This window comes from Mixophyes fleayi, chromosome 9 (assembly GCF_038048845.1).
Source record: "Mixophyes fleayi isolate aMixFle1 chromosome 9, aMixFle1.hap1, whole genome shotgun sequence".
In the NCBI taxonomy this organism is placed as follows: Eukaryota; Metazoa; Chordata; class Amphibia; order Anura; family Limnodynastidae; genus Mixophyes; species Mixophyes fleayi.
Window position 1 is genome coordinate 83240152 of NC_134410.1, and position 21196 is coordinate 83261347.

Consider the following 21196-nt stretch of genomic DNA (forward strand, 5'->3'; position numbering starts at 1 on the left):
TACATCAGTACCTTACCTTTATTGCCATTCTGTATGTTATACTTTACCAAAGATAAGGCATGCTGAGAAAGTAATGAGCTCACTACTGATCACATCAAGCAAGAAAAGTGGACCCTGGACATTCAAGGATGCCAATTGTTTTAAAGATGGAATAACAATATCCTGGAGTTAGCCCTTAATAGCAAATCAACCAAATAAGTTATCATGTTGACTCTATTTCATCTGTGCAGAGCAACCATGACCGCCATGACTTTGGTAAATACTCTGGGAGCCATAACCATTCCGAAGGGCTCTAAATTGAAAATGAAGGTTTCTTATCGCTAATCTGAAAAGGCCCTGGTGTCCCTCCTAGATCGCGATGTAAAACCTATTCATCCTATATGCCCATGGACGTAAGGACTTCTTTATGCTCCATGCCATGTATTGCTGATTGTAGGTTCTCCATCTTGTATCTGTCCACCCAAAGACTGATATTTAGAGACTTTAGTTTTCATAATGGGTTGAAAGGTCCTGTCTTGTTTTTGAACCAGATTGAAGTAAAAACCATGAGCCTCTCTCTCTGTAACTGGGACAATCACTACTGAATCCAACATTCAACATTCATCAGCATTCAGTCTTTTGCTTCAGTTTTCTTGAGGCCTAGTTGAAATAACCTGAATGGGAGTAGGGCCTTGGAGACCTTGAATATAGACCCATTCTACATTACCTCTAGGCCATGGCTCTAAAGAGGAAGCTATCCATTTGTTGCAGAGAAACAGAAGTCAGGCTCCCACCATAGCAGGGTGGGGATTAACCTTGTCATACTGCAGGTTTGTCAGAGGGTTTGGAGGCTGGGCATTTGGAAGTCCATGCCTGTTTTTTTCTGTGAAGTCACCGTAGTGCAGTGAAGGATTGACCCTGTTAAGTGGAAGCTCTCTGTTTGATGGGAAAATGGAAGGACCAAAACTCTTACCACTTGTTGCTTGACTAACTATTTTGTAAATTCCAGGCCCAAAAAGAGCCTGACCTTCAAAGGGCAAGAATAGGAGTGTCCTCACAGATATTGCGATGCAGATGTGAAGTCTAAGAGTCCTTCTAGTCACTGCTAAAGCCAAAATGTTGGAATTCGCAAGGGCTGCATCCAGAACTACTTCACCTAGGTATTTTGAAGATTCTCTAATGTGGTCCATTAATGGCAGCAGATTAGAGCTATGGGCTCCCAATTCATGTTCCCACCATTGTTCAATAGCTTTCTTTGTTAACTCATATTTGTCTCAGTCCCGCACCAGTGGCAACTTACATTTTAAAATTCCCTTGCATATTTGATCTGTGCTGTTGTTGAAATAAACGGTTCCAAGGACTAGAAGGACAGTAGATTTTAGTAAGCAAGTCATAGGAGTGTCTACTTTAGACGGAAATTCCCACTTTACTGTCTCCTCTGTCAGAAAGAGACAAACTATTGGAAGCCTCTGTGAAAGTCAAATAATTGGAAAAAGTTGTTTCAATTTAATAAACATCGATTTAATTGATTTACGTGAAAATATGCGAATAGCATGCTATGGCATGGAAGGGCGTATCATGCAATAACACTAGTGAACACTTCTAAATACATTTACACTCACACATACATTTGTAAATAGTTCACCTTAATAAAGCTCTAGCACATAGTCTTTTTATAATCAAATGTAACAGATTTAATAGTTTAATATAATAATGTTAAAACTAGGGATGTGCACCAGCGACTTTTGAGGTCTCGTGTTTTGTGTTTTGGATCCGGATTTTCATTATTTTTGGGGTTCGGATTTGTCTCGCAAAACACTTGACGAAAGGTCTCGGTTCGGATTTAAGGTTTTGGATTCAGATTTTTTTTGAAAAAAACATAAAAAGTTTAAAAATCAAGTTTTTGGGCTTATTTTCACTCCTACGCTATTATTAACCTCAATAACATTCAATAACAAGCATTTCCACTAATTTACAGTGTATTCTGAACACCTCACAATATAGTTATTAGTCCAAAACGTTGCAACGAGGTATCTTTCTGGACTGCGTAGAGGAGTGGGTCACCACAATATATATAATAAGAAAACCATCAACTTGTATGATTCGCACCAATAAATGTACCTGGACTGCGTAGAGGAGTGGGTCACCACAATATATATAATAAGAAAACCATCAACTTGTATGATTCGCACCAATAAATGTACCTGGACTGCGTAGAGGAGTGGGTCACCACAATATATATTAAAAACCCTGAACTTGTATGATTCGCACCAATAAATGTACCTGGACTGCGTAGAGGAGTGGGTCACCACAATATATATTAAAAACCCTGAACTTGTATGATTCGCACCAATAAATGTACCTGGACTGCGTAGAGGAGTGGGTCACCACAATATATATTAAAAACCCTGAACTTGTATGATTCGCACCAATAAATGTACCTGGACTGCGTAGAGGAGTGGGTCACCACAATATATATAATAAGAAAACCATCAACTTGTATGATTCACACCAATAAATGTACCTGGACTGCGTAGAGGAGTGGGTCACCACAATATATATAATAAGAAAACCATCAACTTGTATGATTCGCACCAATAAATGTACCTGGACTGCGTAGAGGAGTGGGTCACCACAATATATATTAAAAACCCTGAACTTGTATGATTCGCACCAATAAATGTACCTGGACTGCGTAGAGGAGTGGGTCACCACAATATATATTAAAAACCCTGAACTTGTATGGATCGCACCAATAAATGTACCTGTACTGCGTAGAGGAGTGGGTGACCACAATATATATATTAAAAACCCTGAACTTGTATGATTCGCACCAATAAATGTACCTGGACTGCGTAGAGTAGTGGGCACTGGGCACCACAATAAAAAATATATAGAAAACCTTCAACAGGTCAGAATTACACCCAAAAATAGTATCTGGACTGCATAGAGGACTGGCCACTGGCCACCACAATATAATATATAGAAAACCTTCAACAGGTCAGAATTACACCCAAAAATAGTATCTGGACTGCGTAGAGTAGTGGGCACTGGGCACCACAATAAAAAATATATAGAAAACCTTCAACAGGTCAGAATTACACCCAAAAATAGTATCTGGACTGCATAGAGGACTGGCCACTGGCCACCACAATATAATATATAGAAAACCTTCAACAGGTCAGAATTACACCCAAAAATAGTATCTGGACTGCGTAGAGTAGTGGGCACTGGGCACCACAATAAAATATATAAAAAACCTTCAACAGGTCTGCATTACACTGCACATACGGCTGCTCCACCATCCTCTCCATCATATACATGTTGGAGTTTCAGCGTGTGAAAACCTCTTGTTTTTGATAATGTCAGTGCATTTTGAATATTTTTCAATTTGCCCCACACCACTGAATGTACTTTATCTATGATACGCATCTATCTATCTTGACTGCGTAGTGTGGTGGCCCCGGTACACAATTTGGTACCGAGGCCACAATATAATTAAAAAACCCTCCACGGGTCAGAATTCCACCAAAAAAGGGTATGGACTGCGTAGTGTGGTGGCCCCGGTACACAATTTGGTACCGAGGCCACAATATAATAAAAAAATTGGGAATCAACTGTCACCGTTGTTTAATATCTGATACACCTAAATATGGACTGCACAGTGGAGTGGCCCCGGTAGTAAATTTGGTGCCGGGGCCACAATACCTCCTCCAACTTCCAAGTGTAGTGTTTATAAAGACAGACAGCGTCGAAGTGTTATTAGTTGACTTTCTTAACCCTAAAATTGTCCCTGTTGCAAATATTCGTGCAATGGACAGTTATTTTTTTATTGAAAGACTCAAGCTTTCAAGTGTAGTGTTTTTAAAATATAAACAACAATACAGTAGTTTTAGAGCACGTCAATACCTCTTGTTTTAAATTATGACAGGGCATTTTACTTTTGGTTTAATTTCTTGAATTTGTTTAAATTTGGTTTTACTTTTTGAACATGGCAAACGACTGTTGATTGGTCATATAATGCAAAAAAAAAAGTTCCAAGATGGAATTGTCCTTGGGCCCTCACACCCACCCTTATGTTGTTGAAATAGGACATGCACACTTTAACAAACCAATCATTTCAGCGACAGGGCCTACCAAACAACTTTGGCTGAAATGATTGGTTTGTTTGGGCCCCCACACCAATAAAACAATTCATCTCTCCCTGTACAAACTAAACAGGCTCTACTGAGGAAAGATGTCGTCCTCATTCTCAACCTCTGATTCCTCTCCCCCTACAGTGTGTATACTTCCTCCTCCTCACACATTATCAATTCGTCCCCGCTGGACTCCACAACCACAGTCCCTCTGTACTGTCTGGAGGGCAGTGCTGTACTTGATTGAGGAATTGATTATTCATTTTTATAAACATTATTTTTTAAACGTTGTGAGGAAGCAACCTCCTTCGCCGCTCACTGACCAGGTTCCCCGCTGCACTAAAAACTCTTTCCGAGTACACACTGGAGGGGGGACAACTCAGTTAAAAAATAGAGCCAGTTTGTACAGGGGCTTCCAAACTGCCTTTTGGAGTTCTACCACGTCACTACCTCTAGTTAATTTAGATTGCAAGGCTTGTAAATATAAATACTTTGAAGATAAAAAAAGCAGGCTGCACAGACTGTGGAGCTAGAAAGTGAAATTAAATGGACCACGTTACTTTGGTGGCTATCTATGCCCCCCCCCTCCCCCCCCCCCCGCCCTACAATTGTAGTTGAATATAAATAAAGCAGCCTGCATAGACTGTAGAACTAGAAATTCAAATATACAAAGAAATGGACAAAGGCAGTTTGGTATCTGTCTGCATCAGATCCCCTCTCCACTAGGAGTAAAACAGAAAACTTTTCAGCCGTTATATAATCTAGAATATAAATAGAAATTGAGAAAGGCAATTTGGTATCTGTCTGCATCATAATCATCAACATCCTCCTCAGCGCCAGCTACATCAATATCCTCCTCCCAGTGTACAACATTCACACCTTCATTAGCCAAATCTGTAACTGGACTGTGGGTGATCCTTCCAGCATATCCAGAGGGCGTGCTGCAAATGCTGGATGGAGTCACCTCTTCCCGTACAGTGATGGGAAGGTCAGGGTTCACAACCAACAACACCCTTGGACTCGCCTTGGGGATTTGTGATGTCATCTGTTTAGAAGGCAGAGTTCTTTGCTGTTTTGTTGTTGTTGCTGACAGCATAACTCTCTTAAATTTTTTGTAGGGGGGGGAGGAGGGCTTAGATCCTTGGGTGAAGCTGGACCACTAGTCATGAACACGGGCCAGGGCCTAAGCCGTTCTTTGCCACTACGTGTCGTAAATGGCATATTGCCAACTTTACGTTTCTCCTCAGATGATTTTAAGTTTCTCTTTTTGCTATTTTTTGAGAACTTGGGCTTTTTAGATTTTACATGCCCTGTACTAGGAGATTGGGCATCGGGCTTGCCAGACGACGTTGATGGCATTTCATCGTCTATGTCATGACTAGTGGCAGCAGCTTCAGCATTAGGAGGAAGTGGGTCTTGATCTTTCCCTACTTTATCCTCCAAATTTTGGTTTTCCATTATATGTAGCACAAGAGAGCGTACCCCTAAGCCACACACACTCGGCAAAGCCTTTAAAAATTATATGCGGCACAGGAGAGTAGCACTGGACTTATACTGCTGAATCAGTGAACTTTGTAATAGCAGTACCACTGGACTTATACACTGCTGAATCAGTGAACCTTGTAATAGCAGTACCACTGGACTTTTACTGCTGAATGTGTGAACTTGGTAATATTGCAGTACCAATGGGCTTATATACTGCTGGATTGGCTTTGCAAATTTGGTTATAATTATTTTTTTTTTTAATTTTTTATTTAAATTTTTTTTATAACTTTTTTTTTATTTTTTAAAAACTTGGGAATAATGGGGAAATAACTATGCCCTTAGAAGCACAGAGCACAGGACACAGCACCACTGGACTGAACAGGACACAGCGCAGGACCCAGCAGCACTACTGAACTCAGCAGGACAGAGCACAGGACACAGCACCACTGGACTGATACTGCAGAATGTGTGAACTTTGTAATATTGCAGAACCACTGGACTTTTACTGCTGAATGTGTGAACTTGGTAATATTGCAGTACCAATGGGCTTATACTGCAGGATTGGTTGTGCAAATTTTGTTGTAATTAAAAAAAAATGTAATTAGTTTTTTGTATTTTTTTAAAATAACTTTTTTTTATTTTTTTAAACACTTTGGAATATTGGGGAAATAACTATGCCCTTAGAAGCACAGAGCACAGGACACAGCACCACTGGAATGAACAGGACACAGCACAGGACCCAGCAGCACCACTGACCTCAGAAGGACAGAGCACAGGACACAGCACCACTGGACACAGCAGAGCACAGCACAGCACAGCACTGAACAGCACGAGATATAGCAGGACAGAGGACCACCTAACACACCCTCCCTCTACCCTGATCAATGCCCGAGTGAAGATGGCGGCGACAAGCGGGGAATTCATAGGATCCGAGTATCGCGAGATCCGACAACGGGATTATGAGTCAGAGCCTCAGTTTCAGATTTGAATTTGGCGCCAATACCCGGATCTGTCTCGGATCCGACTCGGATCGGCAACGTTCGGGTGGGCTCGGATTTCATAAATCCGAGTGCGCTCATCTCTAGTTAAAACCAATTTGTTGACATCTAAGGTTCAGGATAAAGGAAATGTATCATGTTTAGTGTCATTCTAATCCACTTTTTACCATCATACATCCGCTAGAATTGGCTAAGTGATCGCACCTTGCGTATGCTAGTTATGGATGATAAAGGATTAATGCTCAAAATTATATTGTGTTTGGAATGCTAATAGGCTGGCTTGAACCAGTATTTTGGCGGGCTCCTAATGGAAGACAAATAGGCAGCAGTTGGAAACTTGACCCCCACCCTTGGAGAGCATTGGTTGAACCGACCTATGACCTGCATTATACTGGACTGTCCTAACTCCTGAACCAATAGAAAAATGCCATGACATCATCACTGTTTTTTTATGTACCACAAACTGTATATAAACCAGGCACTGTGACCATCATTCAGTTTCCAGTGCGCTGCATATGTATCGGCTGTACTTTATTGTATTCAATTGTTATTTGTTACATCTTGCTATTAAATCTCTTTGTGCGTTGGAACCACATTGATCACAGCAGATAATATTTATTGATAGCGACTAAACGAACATAACAATTAACTCACCCTTCTCTTGTGACAGCTCAAAATCAGAACCCTCTCTAAAAAGAACTGAGATGAAATATGATGTTTTTGTATCTTCCGGACTGAAGAAGATTCTTAAGATTTTCTCCATAGATGAAGAGACCTGTGCAAGGCCTATGACTGACTTTTCTAACATCCTAAACCAAGGTGGCTCAGAATGAGTCCCTAAAACAGGCTCCATTGCCTGAGAAATATTTCCTTGATGGGCATCTTCTAGTTCTGCAGACTTGGGAATGGGACAAACAGATAGATTCCCTCCCTTTGCCTTGTAGTGATGCTAGATAACTCAGAGATGGACTGCACCAGTGATCTTGTCCAAGCAGGTTCCATCTCCGTTGCTCTCAGGGCACACATCGGGCTTCTGGTTGCTTTGTCCATTCAGCAGTTTAGACTGGGATTTTGAACAGGTAAAGAAATTACAGACTTTTCCCCAAACAGACTTGGAACTAGTTCCTTTATGCAGTGTGAAAGCAAGGGAAGAACACTATAGAACACAGCCAATAAAAAGCCTGCTACAGTGTCTTCTATAACTTTCACCTAAGTGCTATTTTTATATATATATAAAATATATATTGCCTCTGTGAGGTAAAGCCCACCAAGGAGAGATACCTGAGCCGGGTTTGTACCTCGCTCTTTGACCCATTCCATCTATGGCAGCTATAAAGAACAACTTTCCCCTGCCAAGATATCCTTATCAAGACAGCCTTTATATCAGAACTGATTGTCCTTGGTCAGTCATGTATTGGAATAATAGCTGGAGATAACCGCAAGGCTGCACCTATATCCCTCTAGGGATCGGAGGAGCCAAAGGTAAAACACCTCCCACAGAATACAGTCTATAATCAGTGAAGCGCCAGCTGGTGTTAAAAGAATTAGGTGCCAGCATCTCATCTGCATTCGGTGAACCAGCAACCCCTCTATAATAAAATTAGCTGCCACAGGCAGCTCATTGATAAAGCACCCAAACTCTAGGGCACTCTTTTTAAACTCAGGGGCAGTTGGTGAGTGTTATTGAGGGGAGTGGCTTTTGTTTCATGGTTTTTAACTGTGCAGATTTTAATGTAAATTAAAAAAGATGGAGTGTTTTACTAATTCTGTCTTTTTATGATCGATATGGACATATCGATCATGAAAAGACAGAATTGTGCCTGGGGGGAGGGCGGATTTTGAAATTGTGCCTAAGGCGCCGAGGACCCTAGCACCGGCCCTGCAAGGAGCACCAGTCACTTTGAATAAATTTAACTCAATATATATGTTCTTTAGCACAGAACTATTTTTACTATCCAGTTCTTCTTGTCCTTTGCAGGTGCCTTCTCATACACATGGTGACATAATAATGAGTTTGCTGCAGACAGATCCAGAAGTTGTAGACTATTTATTACGTCGAAACTCTTCATTCTCGCAGTAAGTGACAATTTATGGGTTTATCACAAAGCATATTTCCAAATACATTAAATGCTTTGAAGACTATAATGTTGTAATGTTGCACACATACATAAACATAAAAATCAAGGCATTAAAAACAATTGCTGGGTAACACACCCTAATTTCCAAATACATTAAAAAGTACACTGCTGTGACTGCACAATACACAATCCAAAATGCAGATACACTTTAAGGCAAGAACAAACAAACACACACACACACACACACACACGATTAAATACAAATTTATATCTTAAACTCGGCAGTGATATAAACTCTATTTGACTTCTAGAATAAACCCGAGTTTTCAAATTTTGATCAAATTGTGGATACCCATCTACCACATCCTGTATGGATATTCACACTATCAATTTATAATTTTATAACTTGGGACTTACATCATTTAGTGCCTCTAATCTACAAGTAGTTATAGTAGGAATCAGACTATATGCTGCTCTTATTAAAACCACCTGTGGATAGATGGGTACGGCCTAAAAGACATAAACATACAAAATTCCAGAACTATGTTCTTAGTGCTTAAAATGTGCACCTGCCTCTGCGTTTCTAATTATAGATATATAACCATGATTTTAAATCCAGAGAGTATCATTCTTGTCGATTTAATGGATTTGTGATACATTTGGAGACCCACAATATTACACCCAGACTGCAAAATAACTTTATATGTGCCCACCCTTGAACTTTTTTTTCTTCTACACAGTAGAAAAAAACAGTAACCTGTAGCAAAGTAATAATAAACCCTTTATCATTCACACATCAAATTTACATTTGGAAAATATGAATTAAACTTTTGCCCAGCAATGGTTATATTATTATTATTATTATTATTATTATTAATTTTTATTTGTAAGGCACCACAAAGTGTCCGTAGCGCCGCACAGGAACAAACAGTAGGACAGTACAAGGTATAATATTACGGTACAATAAACAAGCATCACAATAACTCAGAGCACAGCTAATAAGAAAGGGTGAGAGATAGTCAGCATAGCAGGAAAGAAAGGGTGAGGGAAAGTCAGCACTACCCAAGAGTGTGGGCATACCTAACAGCTTAAGAGCAACTGAAAAGGTGCAGAGAAAAGCAGGAGTGGAGTCAGTGGGCAGAAGGCTCAAGAAGTAAGAGGGCAGAGTAGCTGTAGAGTAGAGTTAAAAATGGTGGAAACATGAGGAGAGAGGACCTTGCTCAGAGGAGCTTACAATCTAAAGGGAGGGTCAGACAAACCGAAGACACAAGAAATGTTAAAAGGGGACAGGGTCAAATGCGAGAAGGGGTAAGAAAGGGAAAGAGGGAGAGGTAGCTGACAGGTGGGTAGTTAGGCAGATGACTGGAAGACTTTTATGAAGAGGTGGATTTTTAACGCCCATTTCAAACTGTTAAGATTGGGGGAGGTTCTATATCTGATCTTGCTCAACCAAATGAACGGTATTATCACCAATCCCAAAAATTGAATATCAGTTAAAAAAAATTAAAAAGAAAACTCACAATGTGGAACTAAAGCATCTAGGAACTAGTTTCAGATTGTGTTTTTTATATAGAAAATACAGTTTTTAAAGTCAAGAAAGGTGGATATGTTAGGTAAATACTGTACACTAGTGTTATTTTGTAATTTATACTGTACAGGGAATCAGATATGGTTGGTCCAAATAAGCAAGAAAATAACCAGCGGTGGAGAATGCATGTAGCATCTACAATAGATCCTCAAAGTTCTCTTGCATCTCTAATGCAGATGTTGAGTGTCAGAGGAAAATCAGGTGAGAAACCATATTTGCTCATTTAAATGTTTATATTCCCTGTCTCTTGTTATCCGTGTTATAGCATCTATCTTTCTTGTGCTCATCTCTCACTGTATTCTTTTGCAGGTCTTCTAGACAGTTCCTCACTTTTATCTAAGCGCCGACCATCTCGCTCTCAGGAGGATTTGACTGTGCTTCTCACTGACACACCTCATAGATACTTTTTGCCGGTGCTTCCCCGTTTCTTGCCGCTCTTCACATGGGGATCCTCTTCTCCTTTTCCATGAAACCTTGTCTCTCAGTTGTATGTATTGTCATCACCTTTATCATGAATAACTATCCAGTTCTTCTTGTCCTTTGCAGGTGCCTTCTCATACACATGGTGACATAATAATGAGCTTGCTCATTAACTCATTCTCAGTTCCCAATGAGAATCCTTAGATACTAATCTAAAACACACTATTACATCAAATGTTATGCTTAAGATATAGGTGTATGTAAACCTCTGAGATTACTGACAGTCTTTCTGATAGTTCTGTTAATTAATAGCATAGCTTCGGTCTTGCAAATATATATTTGAATGTTAAACATTTTTGCATACAACAATTAAATTATATATTAATTCATGTTCATACAACAACTCATACTCAGTTTGAGCTCTGATATCCCTATGTTGGTCTCATTTGATACACTTTCTATTGTTGGCTTTGAATAAATAATATCTTCAATACAGAATTGGTCACCATGTTTTCTTTACTTGCTTCCCAATTGCTGCCCTAGAATTGTTTTTCATAAGTATCATTGCTAGTGTATCAGTCATTGTCTACACATTTGCAAATCAAATCCCAGATGAAGATGAGTGATTCAATCCTCTTGTGCTGAATACTGCAACACTGCACTGCACTCAGCAGCATCTGGCATTGCCATATATGGGTCCATGCAAGTGGAGTTTGCTGGAATTTGCTACTCCAAACACAGCTTGGGTCAGTATAACAAAAAGAGAAACCATTTATGTGTATAGATGTGCTGAGGATGAAGCTCTATAGGCAATAAGTAACCCAAAAAAAATATTAAATATCAATATATTTCATACAAAACATACAATCCAAAACAATTATAGCAAACTGACAATTTCTGATGACACTACCAATGCCTTTCTACCAATCTATAGAATTAATTAAATAGTTTTTAATATATCCTCTATCAGAGGGTAACTAGTCTCATTTGGAGACTCCTACTAAGCACTACTGTAAACCTGAATGGCTTTTCTTAATTTGTTACATATGGGTTGAGGAAACCAGGAACAGCCAAGTCATATGGCTAGTGGAATGTGAAATTAACTTGTCCATAAAAAGGCAATCTGTTAAAAGATTAAATGCGGTGTAGCTATGGCTTTTCTCTAAAGCACAGTGTAATCAGTTACCTTTATTTCTACACTACAAGAATACCACCAGTATTATGTACAATATGCCAACTGGACAGGAAGGTGACCATTTCAGAAAGCAACTATGTAAGAAAGAAGTACCCCACCCCTTGTGTCTCACTTGTTCCCCGTTTCTCACTAGAATTTGTAAGTAAATTGTAAGTATTACAAAGTGCTGCTGCAGAAGATGTTATTTTATAAATACTGTATAACAATGCCTTGACTAGAGCTTAGGTTTGAGTCAACAGAGCACTGTTTATTTCAGGCAGGTTGAAATGTATTAGCTGACTAGACTGATCATGTGTGATTGAGTGATTTCACTCATCAAAAGTCACTGCTTGGTTTAGAGCTTTATTTTATACACATACTTACTCTCATTGGTTATTGCTGTGTCTGCTGATATGGCATCACATTTCTAAGTTCAGAACATATAACCAGTGCCAAGTGGTTGTAGTGATCAATCACAAATATATTGTAGAAAGTCTTGTATTACAAAGTCTATGAACCGCTGCCAGAAGGGATGAAGTTTCCAGATGAAGTCAAAGTTATAAGAAATTCTGTGCAGGAAGAAAAAAAAGAAAAAATAGAATAATGTGTATTGTTTATAAATTGTGTGATCAAATGCACCCACCAAAATGATGTTCTTCAGGTTGTGTTTAAAGATCAATGGGAGATTCTTTTCTTGGCGCTGGTAACTAAGTGATTCAGACAAAAAGAGAAGAAGGAAAAATAGTGTACACTGTATAAAACCAAGTGAAATTTATTCATATGTGAAATAAGACTTACCTATTTTAATTGCGAGTCACAATTTAAATCAGTATCTGGAACAATTGTGTTAAAGTAGAAAAAATACCTTCAAAAAAGTGGCGTTCCATTAATTCCACCAAATTCAACATCACTAGCCTCTACATCTGTCATTAAGTCATCTATTCCAGAATGGTCTAAAGCAGTGTTTCTCAACTCCAGTCCTCAGGACCCCCTAGCAGCATATGTTTTCCATATCTCATTGCTGGAGCACAGGTGTATTCGTTACTAACTGACACATTTTGAAAGATCCACAGGTGGTACTAATTATTTCGCTGGCAGGGGGGGGCTGGCAAACTTCAGCCCGGGGGGCAAGACTCGCCTCAGCAGTCTATTTTAAAGGAAAAAAATGCAGGTGGCCCAGTGACCCAGCCCAAGGTAGCCCATTATGGGACCGGCCCGGGTGGCAGATGCCCCCTGCCACCCAGCCCAGCCTGCCCCTGTTCGCTGGTCACCTGGCAATCCTGCGCTGTTAGTGGGTCCTGAGAACTGGAGCTGAGAAACACTGGTCTAAAGCATAACTGTTTCAAGAAACTAGTCTGCTAGTTACTTCCTTGATTAATAACTATGGCTCATTGTTCTAAATGTTTACTATTTAATTTTATCTCCCTCTATCTACCCCTTCCCTCTCCCTTTTTTTCTCCCCTCTCTCTCAGATGCTGTGGATCCTTCTCACGAACTCAACATAACATCATGTTGATCTGCTCATTTTGCATTAAAGGTTTCAACTATACCCTTTAGATTTTTAGCTTCTCCGGTACTTGTTATGTCCCTCCCTTGTCTCAGTCCCCCGAGTGATGGAGCTGTGCCTGAATAGCTGCTTTGCTCTGCATTTATTGGACCTGAGACAAAGGAGGGAATATCATAGGGCCCCAATTCTTAAGTTAACTCCATTTAACGTCTGAGTTTTCCTGTTCCTTATCTCCTCCTTCACGCTCCTCCCTATTCAACTCCCCTATTTTATCTTCTACCTCTCTTCCTTTACTTAGAACCATCTAGTCACAGACTTCCTTTCATTTTTATCTGTTTTATCTTCATTAGTTTAAACTGTATACAATTAATTATTGTTTGCAATTTACAATTTAATATATTATAATGTTATCGTTAGAAAATGTCAAATGCTGTGTTTTTAATGTGTTTCATCATTAATTGCTATAAACTGTTAATGAGATTATTCACAGCCTTGTTCCATAGCCATACCCTAAAGATTATGCATTTCTCCACATCCGCTCTTTCCCCCTCCTAGGACTAGCCTACTTCCCCAACATGTAGACTTGTTTCCTTTACTGGTAGTACCCTAGATCCATTTACATGAATGTCTGATTCCCCCTAGATAATCCCCCACCACTAGAACTCCATATTTGCAAACCCCGCAGTACAGGCCTGCAGTCCCTACTACACCACTGGCCATACAGGATGTGCACATTACAAAATGCATTTCCGGTGGTTGTCGATCAACTTCTGGTTTCCTCCCCCTTTCCACTCTATCTACTAACAATCCCCTCCAACCTCCCTCTCTCCCCCTATTCCCTCCAAGCTGACCTTGCTTTCAATCATAGTACCCTTTATTTGCAAACCATCTCCATACCTGGCCTTCAAAATGGCGCATTAAAATAATCACACTCAATGTGAATGAGCGAAATACGCCCCAAAAGCATTATATGGCAAACTAGGCCTTCAATCATCTTAAAGCCGATATCATTCTTCTGCAGGAAACACAATTCAAACATGAACACCCCAACTTAGCAGGTAGACACTTCCCCAATGCTTTCTACTTCAACTGCAATACTAAGCTGCGGCCATTCTAATCCATACTATAGTGCCACTAGTAATACGTTCCTCTGTAACTGACCATGTCGGTAGATTTGTTATATTAACTGGAACATATCATCAGGAACCTTAGCCTTGGTGTATGCCCCCAATTCACAACAAAGTGCTTTCTATGACATTTTCTTTAGGAAACTTTCTAGGTTCTCCAAGGGGAAAGTAATAGTAGGTGGAGACTTTAAGTCAGTCCTTGACCCATCTATTGATCACTCCTCCCTATAGCACTTAGCTAAAAGGTACTCCATACCTCACGCAAACTCGACTTGACACTAACATCATAACCTATACGACTCGTTGTGGGTCCTCTTCTCCTCAAACAGGTCATTCACCCATAGTTCCTCATCAGATCCATTCAAGAATCAACTTGCTCTTGGTGGATCACTCTCTCCCTCAATTACTCCATAAAGCGGATATCATCCCAATCACCTGGTCGGATCAGTCAGCAGTGTCGCTGGAAGTGGATCTAGGCGCTCACAACCCATCACGGTTCCGATGGAGACTGCATGATCACTTACTGTATAAAAAGGAAAATAAAGACCGGGTGGCCCACGTGGTCTATGAGTTCTGTGAATACAATTCTTCACTGGAGGTTCCCCACATCCCCCTTTGGTCTGGGAAGCTCACAAGGCCACTAGTCGAGGCACACTCATAGGTCTAGCCAGCAATGAAAAGAAAAAATACAAGCAAAGCATTATTGAACTCAAATCAGACATTGCTTTACTTACCACCTAACACCAAAACTCCCTTAACAAAAGAGATACCAAAAATTGCTAACACTCAAGGGCCAACTAAATCAAATCCTCTCCTCGAAAGCCTACTCTGGTTACTATGAGCACGGAGATAAAGCAGACACCATTCTTGCACAGAAGCTTAGAACTAAGAGGATGCAGCATTGACTAATTTCTCTAAAAGACCCAAGTGGACCACATCTCTCTGATCCACAGAAAGCTAACCAATTCCACTCATTTTTCAAATTTATATGATCTCCATTCTGATAATCCCTCCCCAGAACAGCTTGACTCACAGATCAAAAGTACTTGTGGAATTTCCACTTCCCTTTCCTCTCCAAAGCTCAATTAGCATCCCTCAATACCAATGTAACCCCTGAAGAAATGACTCAAATACTAATCCGCACCAGGCCCTGATGCCTTCACAGACATATACTACAAAAAACTCACCCCATCTCTCACACCTTTACTCCTGGACCTCTTCAACTCCATTCTTCGTCTAAGATATTTGATGGTGCCACCTCAGCAGCTAACATAATAGTTTTCCCAAAAAAAAGGCCATGACCCACTATTATGTTCTAGCTACAGGCCATTTCACTACTTAAGGTAGACCTTAAACTTTTGCTAAATTGCTAGCAAATCGATTGGCTGCAGTTATTCCAACCTTAATCCACACTGACCAAGTGGGATTTATAACTAACCGACAAGTGGCCGATTACACCCGTAAAGTAACTGACCTAATTCATGCTGCTAATAAAAACGTGACTCCTGCCATGATACTGGCTCTAGATGCTGAGAAAGACTGTGTAGCCTGGCCTTTCATGTGTCATACACTAATGACTTAGTACTTTCACATGCCCTTGGAATGGAAAACAAGGCAAAACGACTCGCTCCCCTCTGTCTTCCAGCATCCCGGCCGTCATCATGACGACCGGGACGTCACTTCCAGCTTACCCCGGCTGTTGCCAAGGTCGGGACGCTACTGAGGTGCAGCGCCGCTTCCTGGCATCCAGAGTAGCCGGGCGCGTGCGCTAATTTAACTTTAGCCAGGTGGTTAAATGCAGGACCTGCCCCCAGTCTTCTTCCATTGGCCAGTGCACATTTATAAGGCAGTGAGGGGCAATCTTCCCCTGTTGGTTATAGTCCCTGCTACTCTGCATACTACCCTGCTGTGACCTTGCTCCCTGATTATCATTTGGATCCTGATTATTGTTGCCGACCTATTGCCTGGATACTGACTTTGTTTGATTGCTTGTGACCTTTGACCTATTGCCTGGATTCTGATGCTGCCATATTGCCTGTGATTCATTTGACCCCAGCCTGGACCTTGGCAGTATCGTTTTGCTGACACCCTCAAAACCTCTGCTGGAATTATCACTCCACCTCTGCATATTCACCTGCGCTGCGTTCCCACGGTATCAGTTCCTACTACTAGAGTACAAGACCTGGGGGCATCAGAGTACCTGTGAGCGCATCTAGCTCTACAGGAAAAGCGGTTCTTATAGGTAAAGACCTCTGAAGCAGTTCTAGGAGTTGATACCTGGGGCGTGAGCCGTAACATTATAACCGGCCGAAAAATATATACACTAGCATTGAGTGAATTGTCTTGTATTCGGTTCTATGGAACCAAGTCCAGCGCAAGTTTTGGCAGGACAAATCCAGACCTTGTCCCAAATGGTCCAAGAGTTGTCTCAGCGGCACACTGCCCAAGAACAGGCTTCAAGAGCTTCGCAAGCCGCTCAGCCTTCTGTGGTAGAGCCAAAGATGAATTTGCCGAATCGCTTTTCGGGTGTCACACGCCGGTCCCATAGTTAGGTGCCGGCGCTGTGACTTTCCCTTTAAGAACTACGATTGCTTCTGCCTCTGAGACATTTCCTTCACAGGTGTTTCTGGCTACTCTGATCTGGACCTCCTCTCGACCCTCATTGGTCCCGAAGCACTATATTAACCTTCCATGATTATGGATTCATTGCCTGTTCTTCGTGTTACTCTGATTGCTTTTGGATCTGGCTGTATACATTGTCCTTCCGTGTGTCCGCTGTTCACCTGTAAGCTGGGAACTCCTCTCCGATGTTCACCTGCAAGCTGTAACGCCTCTCCGCTGTTCACCTGCAAGCTGAAACTCCTCTCCGCTTTTCATCTGCACGCTGAACAAGTATCGTGAGTTGTTGCTACATCTGTGCCTTATCTGTTGGCTCAACCTCACCTTTGTCTGACTGACTAGACCGCTACATCTCACTTCCACATCTGGAACGATTTATCCTCATTTGCCGTTATCTGTTTGCTGGACTGTTATTGCGAACTATTTGCTGTGCCTGTGGTTATACTTTGGCTCAAGTGGCGTGTCTCTGTTCAGTTGCTCCATTCTACAGCAGTTACAACAGGAATCCTGCTACCTGTAGTTCCACGCACGGTTCAGATACTCCTCACGTCTCTGCTACTCCTAGGCAACATTCTCCTGCATGTGTCTGTGATCATCCAAGTCCTTGGATGATATTTAACGCTTACTGCTCTGCTTAATAAGAATCACCGTGATACCAGTACGACCCGCTAGTTGAGTCATCTTTATTCTTGGATCAGCCTAGTTCTATTTACTACTCTGTTTGGACTGTAGCTATACCAGTGATTCACATTCATCTGCTGTGTGGTTCTCTATCGGATCCAGTGTTCTTGTTTACCATCTCTGCGTTGAACTGTTATGTCATTATCTCATGCTGTTGCCAAGAGTTACCGACTATGAAGTAGCATATGTGAATTGTGTCTGCATTCTGACCAACTGCCGTGTATTCATCTCTGCCGATATATATCTACTTCCTCCCATTTCCTATTGTGCCAACTTTCAATACAGTACTTGCAGAACTATTACTTTCTCTTGTGTTATTATTACCAGTGATGCTTAGAAGTTGTGAATATATCTTCATTGAATATCATTGTGTTCTTCCTCCACCATCCTCTACCAAGTACTAGTCTGGGAGGCCGCGAACTGCGGAACAGGAGCAGCGGAGACCATATTCCCTTGCGGGGTTCCCTGGTGAAAACCTCCTGTCCATTAGACTCCGCACTCCTAGACTAGTTCTCTATAGTAGAGGCAAGGGATCTGCAAAAAAACCCTCAGAGCCGTGACAGTAAGAACAGGCCCTAATGTCTGATTCCCCCGGGGGAGCCTTCTGCGAAGGACATGCTACAACATCTAGTTGCTCGGGTTGAACAGCAGGACAACACACAGCGTCAGTTGCTACAATGTTTACAGTCACTCGCTGGGCGTCTGGACACGCTTCAAACAAATCAACCAACAGTGCCAGTCTCTCCTCCTGAGCAGCTCCCGGGACATCAGGCCTCCCTTGTGACTGCCTCTCGCTCAGGTTACCTACTCCGGCCAAGTTTGATGGGGACCCTAAATTGTGTCATGGCTTTCTCAATCAGTGTTCAATTCAGTTTGAGCTTCAACCGCAAAATTTTCCCACTGATAGATCTAAAGTGGCCTATGTGGTCTCTCTACTAAATGGCTTCCCCATTGTGGGAGAGGGATGATCCGCTTCTTTCTAATTATGCATCCTTTCTGTTGACGTTCCGTCGGATTTTCGATGAACCTGGCCGCCTCTCCTCTGCCTCCATGCCTATACTCCGTTTACGCCAAGGGAATCACTCAGTGGCACAATATGTCATTGAATTCCCTACTTTATCATCTCAATTCTCTTGGAATGATGAAGCATTGGTGGCTGCCTTCTGGCAGGGGTTATCTGACCGCATAAAAGAAGCATTAGCCTCTCATGAACTTCCTGCTACCCTGGATGCCATAATATCGTTATGTAATAAAGTGGATCTACGTTTCAGAGAGAGAACGGTGGAAAGGGAGGTAGCTTGTCGTCTAATTCATAGGCCAGTGCCACATCCTGTCTCACATTCTTCTATAATTGATAAGCCCATGCAAATTGGAAGATCTCAGTTGACCCCTGAAGAATGTGACCGCAGACGTCGAGACAAGTTATGTATCTATTGTGGTGACTCAGGTCACTTCTTAAAATCTTGTCATAAGAGGCCGGGAAACGCCAAACCCTGATCTGTTCTGGGGAGATCAGATTGGGGATAGAGGAAACCTTCTCATCTGCTGCTTGTACCATTCCTGTTTCTCTGCTATGTGAGTCTAAGTGTTAGGAACCCCTCCAGCTGGCACAACACAACTCGGAGTCTACTCTGCCAGTCAGGTGTTCACTGGAGCCCCTGATGGTAGAGACAGACTGGGCTGCAGACTGACAGAGGGTCGTGAAGTGTGTACCGGCTGGGGAGAACCCAGGCAAGCGGAGTTAATTCCAAGCAGAGGTCAAGGGCCGGCAGCAGGTAGCAATTCCAATAAACAAGCCGAGGTCAAGGGTCACGAGCAGACAGGGAGGTTGGTAAACAAGCAGAGGTCAGGGTCACGAGAAACACAGGCAGGGTCCAAATCCAGGCAAGAGGTCATACACAGGGAATCAGTCCAACAGGTTTTCACCAATACAAGGCAGAAGCAGGAGCAGGTTATGCTAACAGGTAACTGGACGCTATAACCGGCAGGGAGGCTAAGCCCTCCCTGCCTTATATACAGACTTTGGCCAGTCAGGGCTTAGCCCTGAAATGCATCCCAGGTGTGCTACCAAACTTAATTAGCCCGCAGGCTAATCCTAGCGCATGCGCCGGCTGCCTACACTCGGCGTCCGGCCTTTGCCGTGGCAAGGGTCGGGCCTGAGAAACCGGAAGCGACGCCCCGGTCGTCATGGAGATGGCCGGGACGTTCACTGACACCGCGGCTCCTGACACTAAGAGACACTCTACTCAAGCTTTAATCGATTCTGGTGCTGCTGGGAACTTTATTTCGCAAGGTTTAATTACTCAATGGTCTTGTCACAATACCAATGAGGGACAACTGGATCCTGGTAGTTCACCGGAATTGACGTGACTTCAGCTAGGGGCGCGTAGTCTAACAAGCGAAAGGTGTTCACCAGTGATTCCCGCAAGGGAATATGGACTTTGCGGCTTCCACTTGCAGGTCGCGGCCCCCTAGGAAAGTTCCCAGTGAACCACGAGAGAGAGAGAGCGTAGAATAGATAGATGGAGTACCCGGGAGGTAGAAACAAAGTAGCGCCTCTGGAGAACTGACCGTTGCTACTGGCAACTGGAGAGGAGATGAGCCAAGGAATGTTGCTAGAAGCAGATATACCAAATAGGCTGCCGCGTTGCCACTGGAGGTGGTAGCGATAATAATGCGATGTAGGCACTTGGAGTAAATTAGCGGGATAGACTGCGGTGTAGGAGCCTGGAGGCGCAGGAACTCGGGAATGCAGTGTAGGAATCCCCAGGAGCTTGAAACGGCACAGGAGCTGTATTCAGTATGGGAGTCAGAGACTGACTGAAAGAACCAGCACAGATTTTAGGTCAGAAGGTATTTTATAGTGTAGTTCCAATTAGGCAGCCAATAGAGGTCAGTAGGAACACAGAAAAGAGTTAGGACGTTCTGCGAATGCTCAGAACCAGTAAGCGCCGAAGATAAAGGAGAGAGGCAGCGCTGGACGGACTGCAGCAGCGTGGAACCAGTTAAGTGAAAAAACTGACAGATCAGGCGAGGACCCTGCGGGTGGCAGAGGGTACACACGCCGGCTTCCGTGAGGATACAGTGGGAGCGCAGCGTGTGACAGGTCTATTCCATTTGTTCCCTTAGAAACCCCTGTTGTCATCACAGCTATTGACGGATCTCAACTTTCAAAAGGGGTAATTCATGCCCGGACCAAACCTCTACTTCTTAGTGTAGGAGTGTTACATTCTGAAAGTATCTCTTTTCTAATATTGCCTTGTACTACATCTCCAGTCATCCTGGGCCTTCCATGGCTTCAACTCCACTCGCCACAACTAGACTGGAGCACGTCTGAGATTCTATCCAGGGGTTCTCGCTGCCATTCGGAATGTTTACCCAAAGTAAGACCACTCCGTTTCTCT

At 42.3% G+C, this 21196-nt stretch overlaps 1 protein-coding gene across 2 annotated transcripts in view; it reads left to right on the top strand.

The window, feature by feature from the left end:
- The window catches only part of LOC142100788 (rho GTPase-activating protein 6-like), a 238407-nt gene extending 227239 nt beyond the window's left edge, over positions 1–11168 (top strand). For both annotated transcript variants that reach the window (XM_075184601.1, XM_075184602.1), the window contains 3 exons: positions 8577–8674; positions 10335–10465; positions 10574–11168. In XM_075184601.1, the coding sequence (XP_075040702.1) occupies positions 8577–8674; positions 10335–10465; positions 10574–10734 (390 nt within the window). In that variant the 3' untranslated portion in view covers positions 10735–11168. The remainder of the gene's footprint in view (positions 1–8576; positions 8675–10334; positions 10466–10573) is intronic.
- The last annotated feature ends 10028 nt before the right edge of the window (positions 11169–21196 follow it).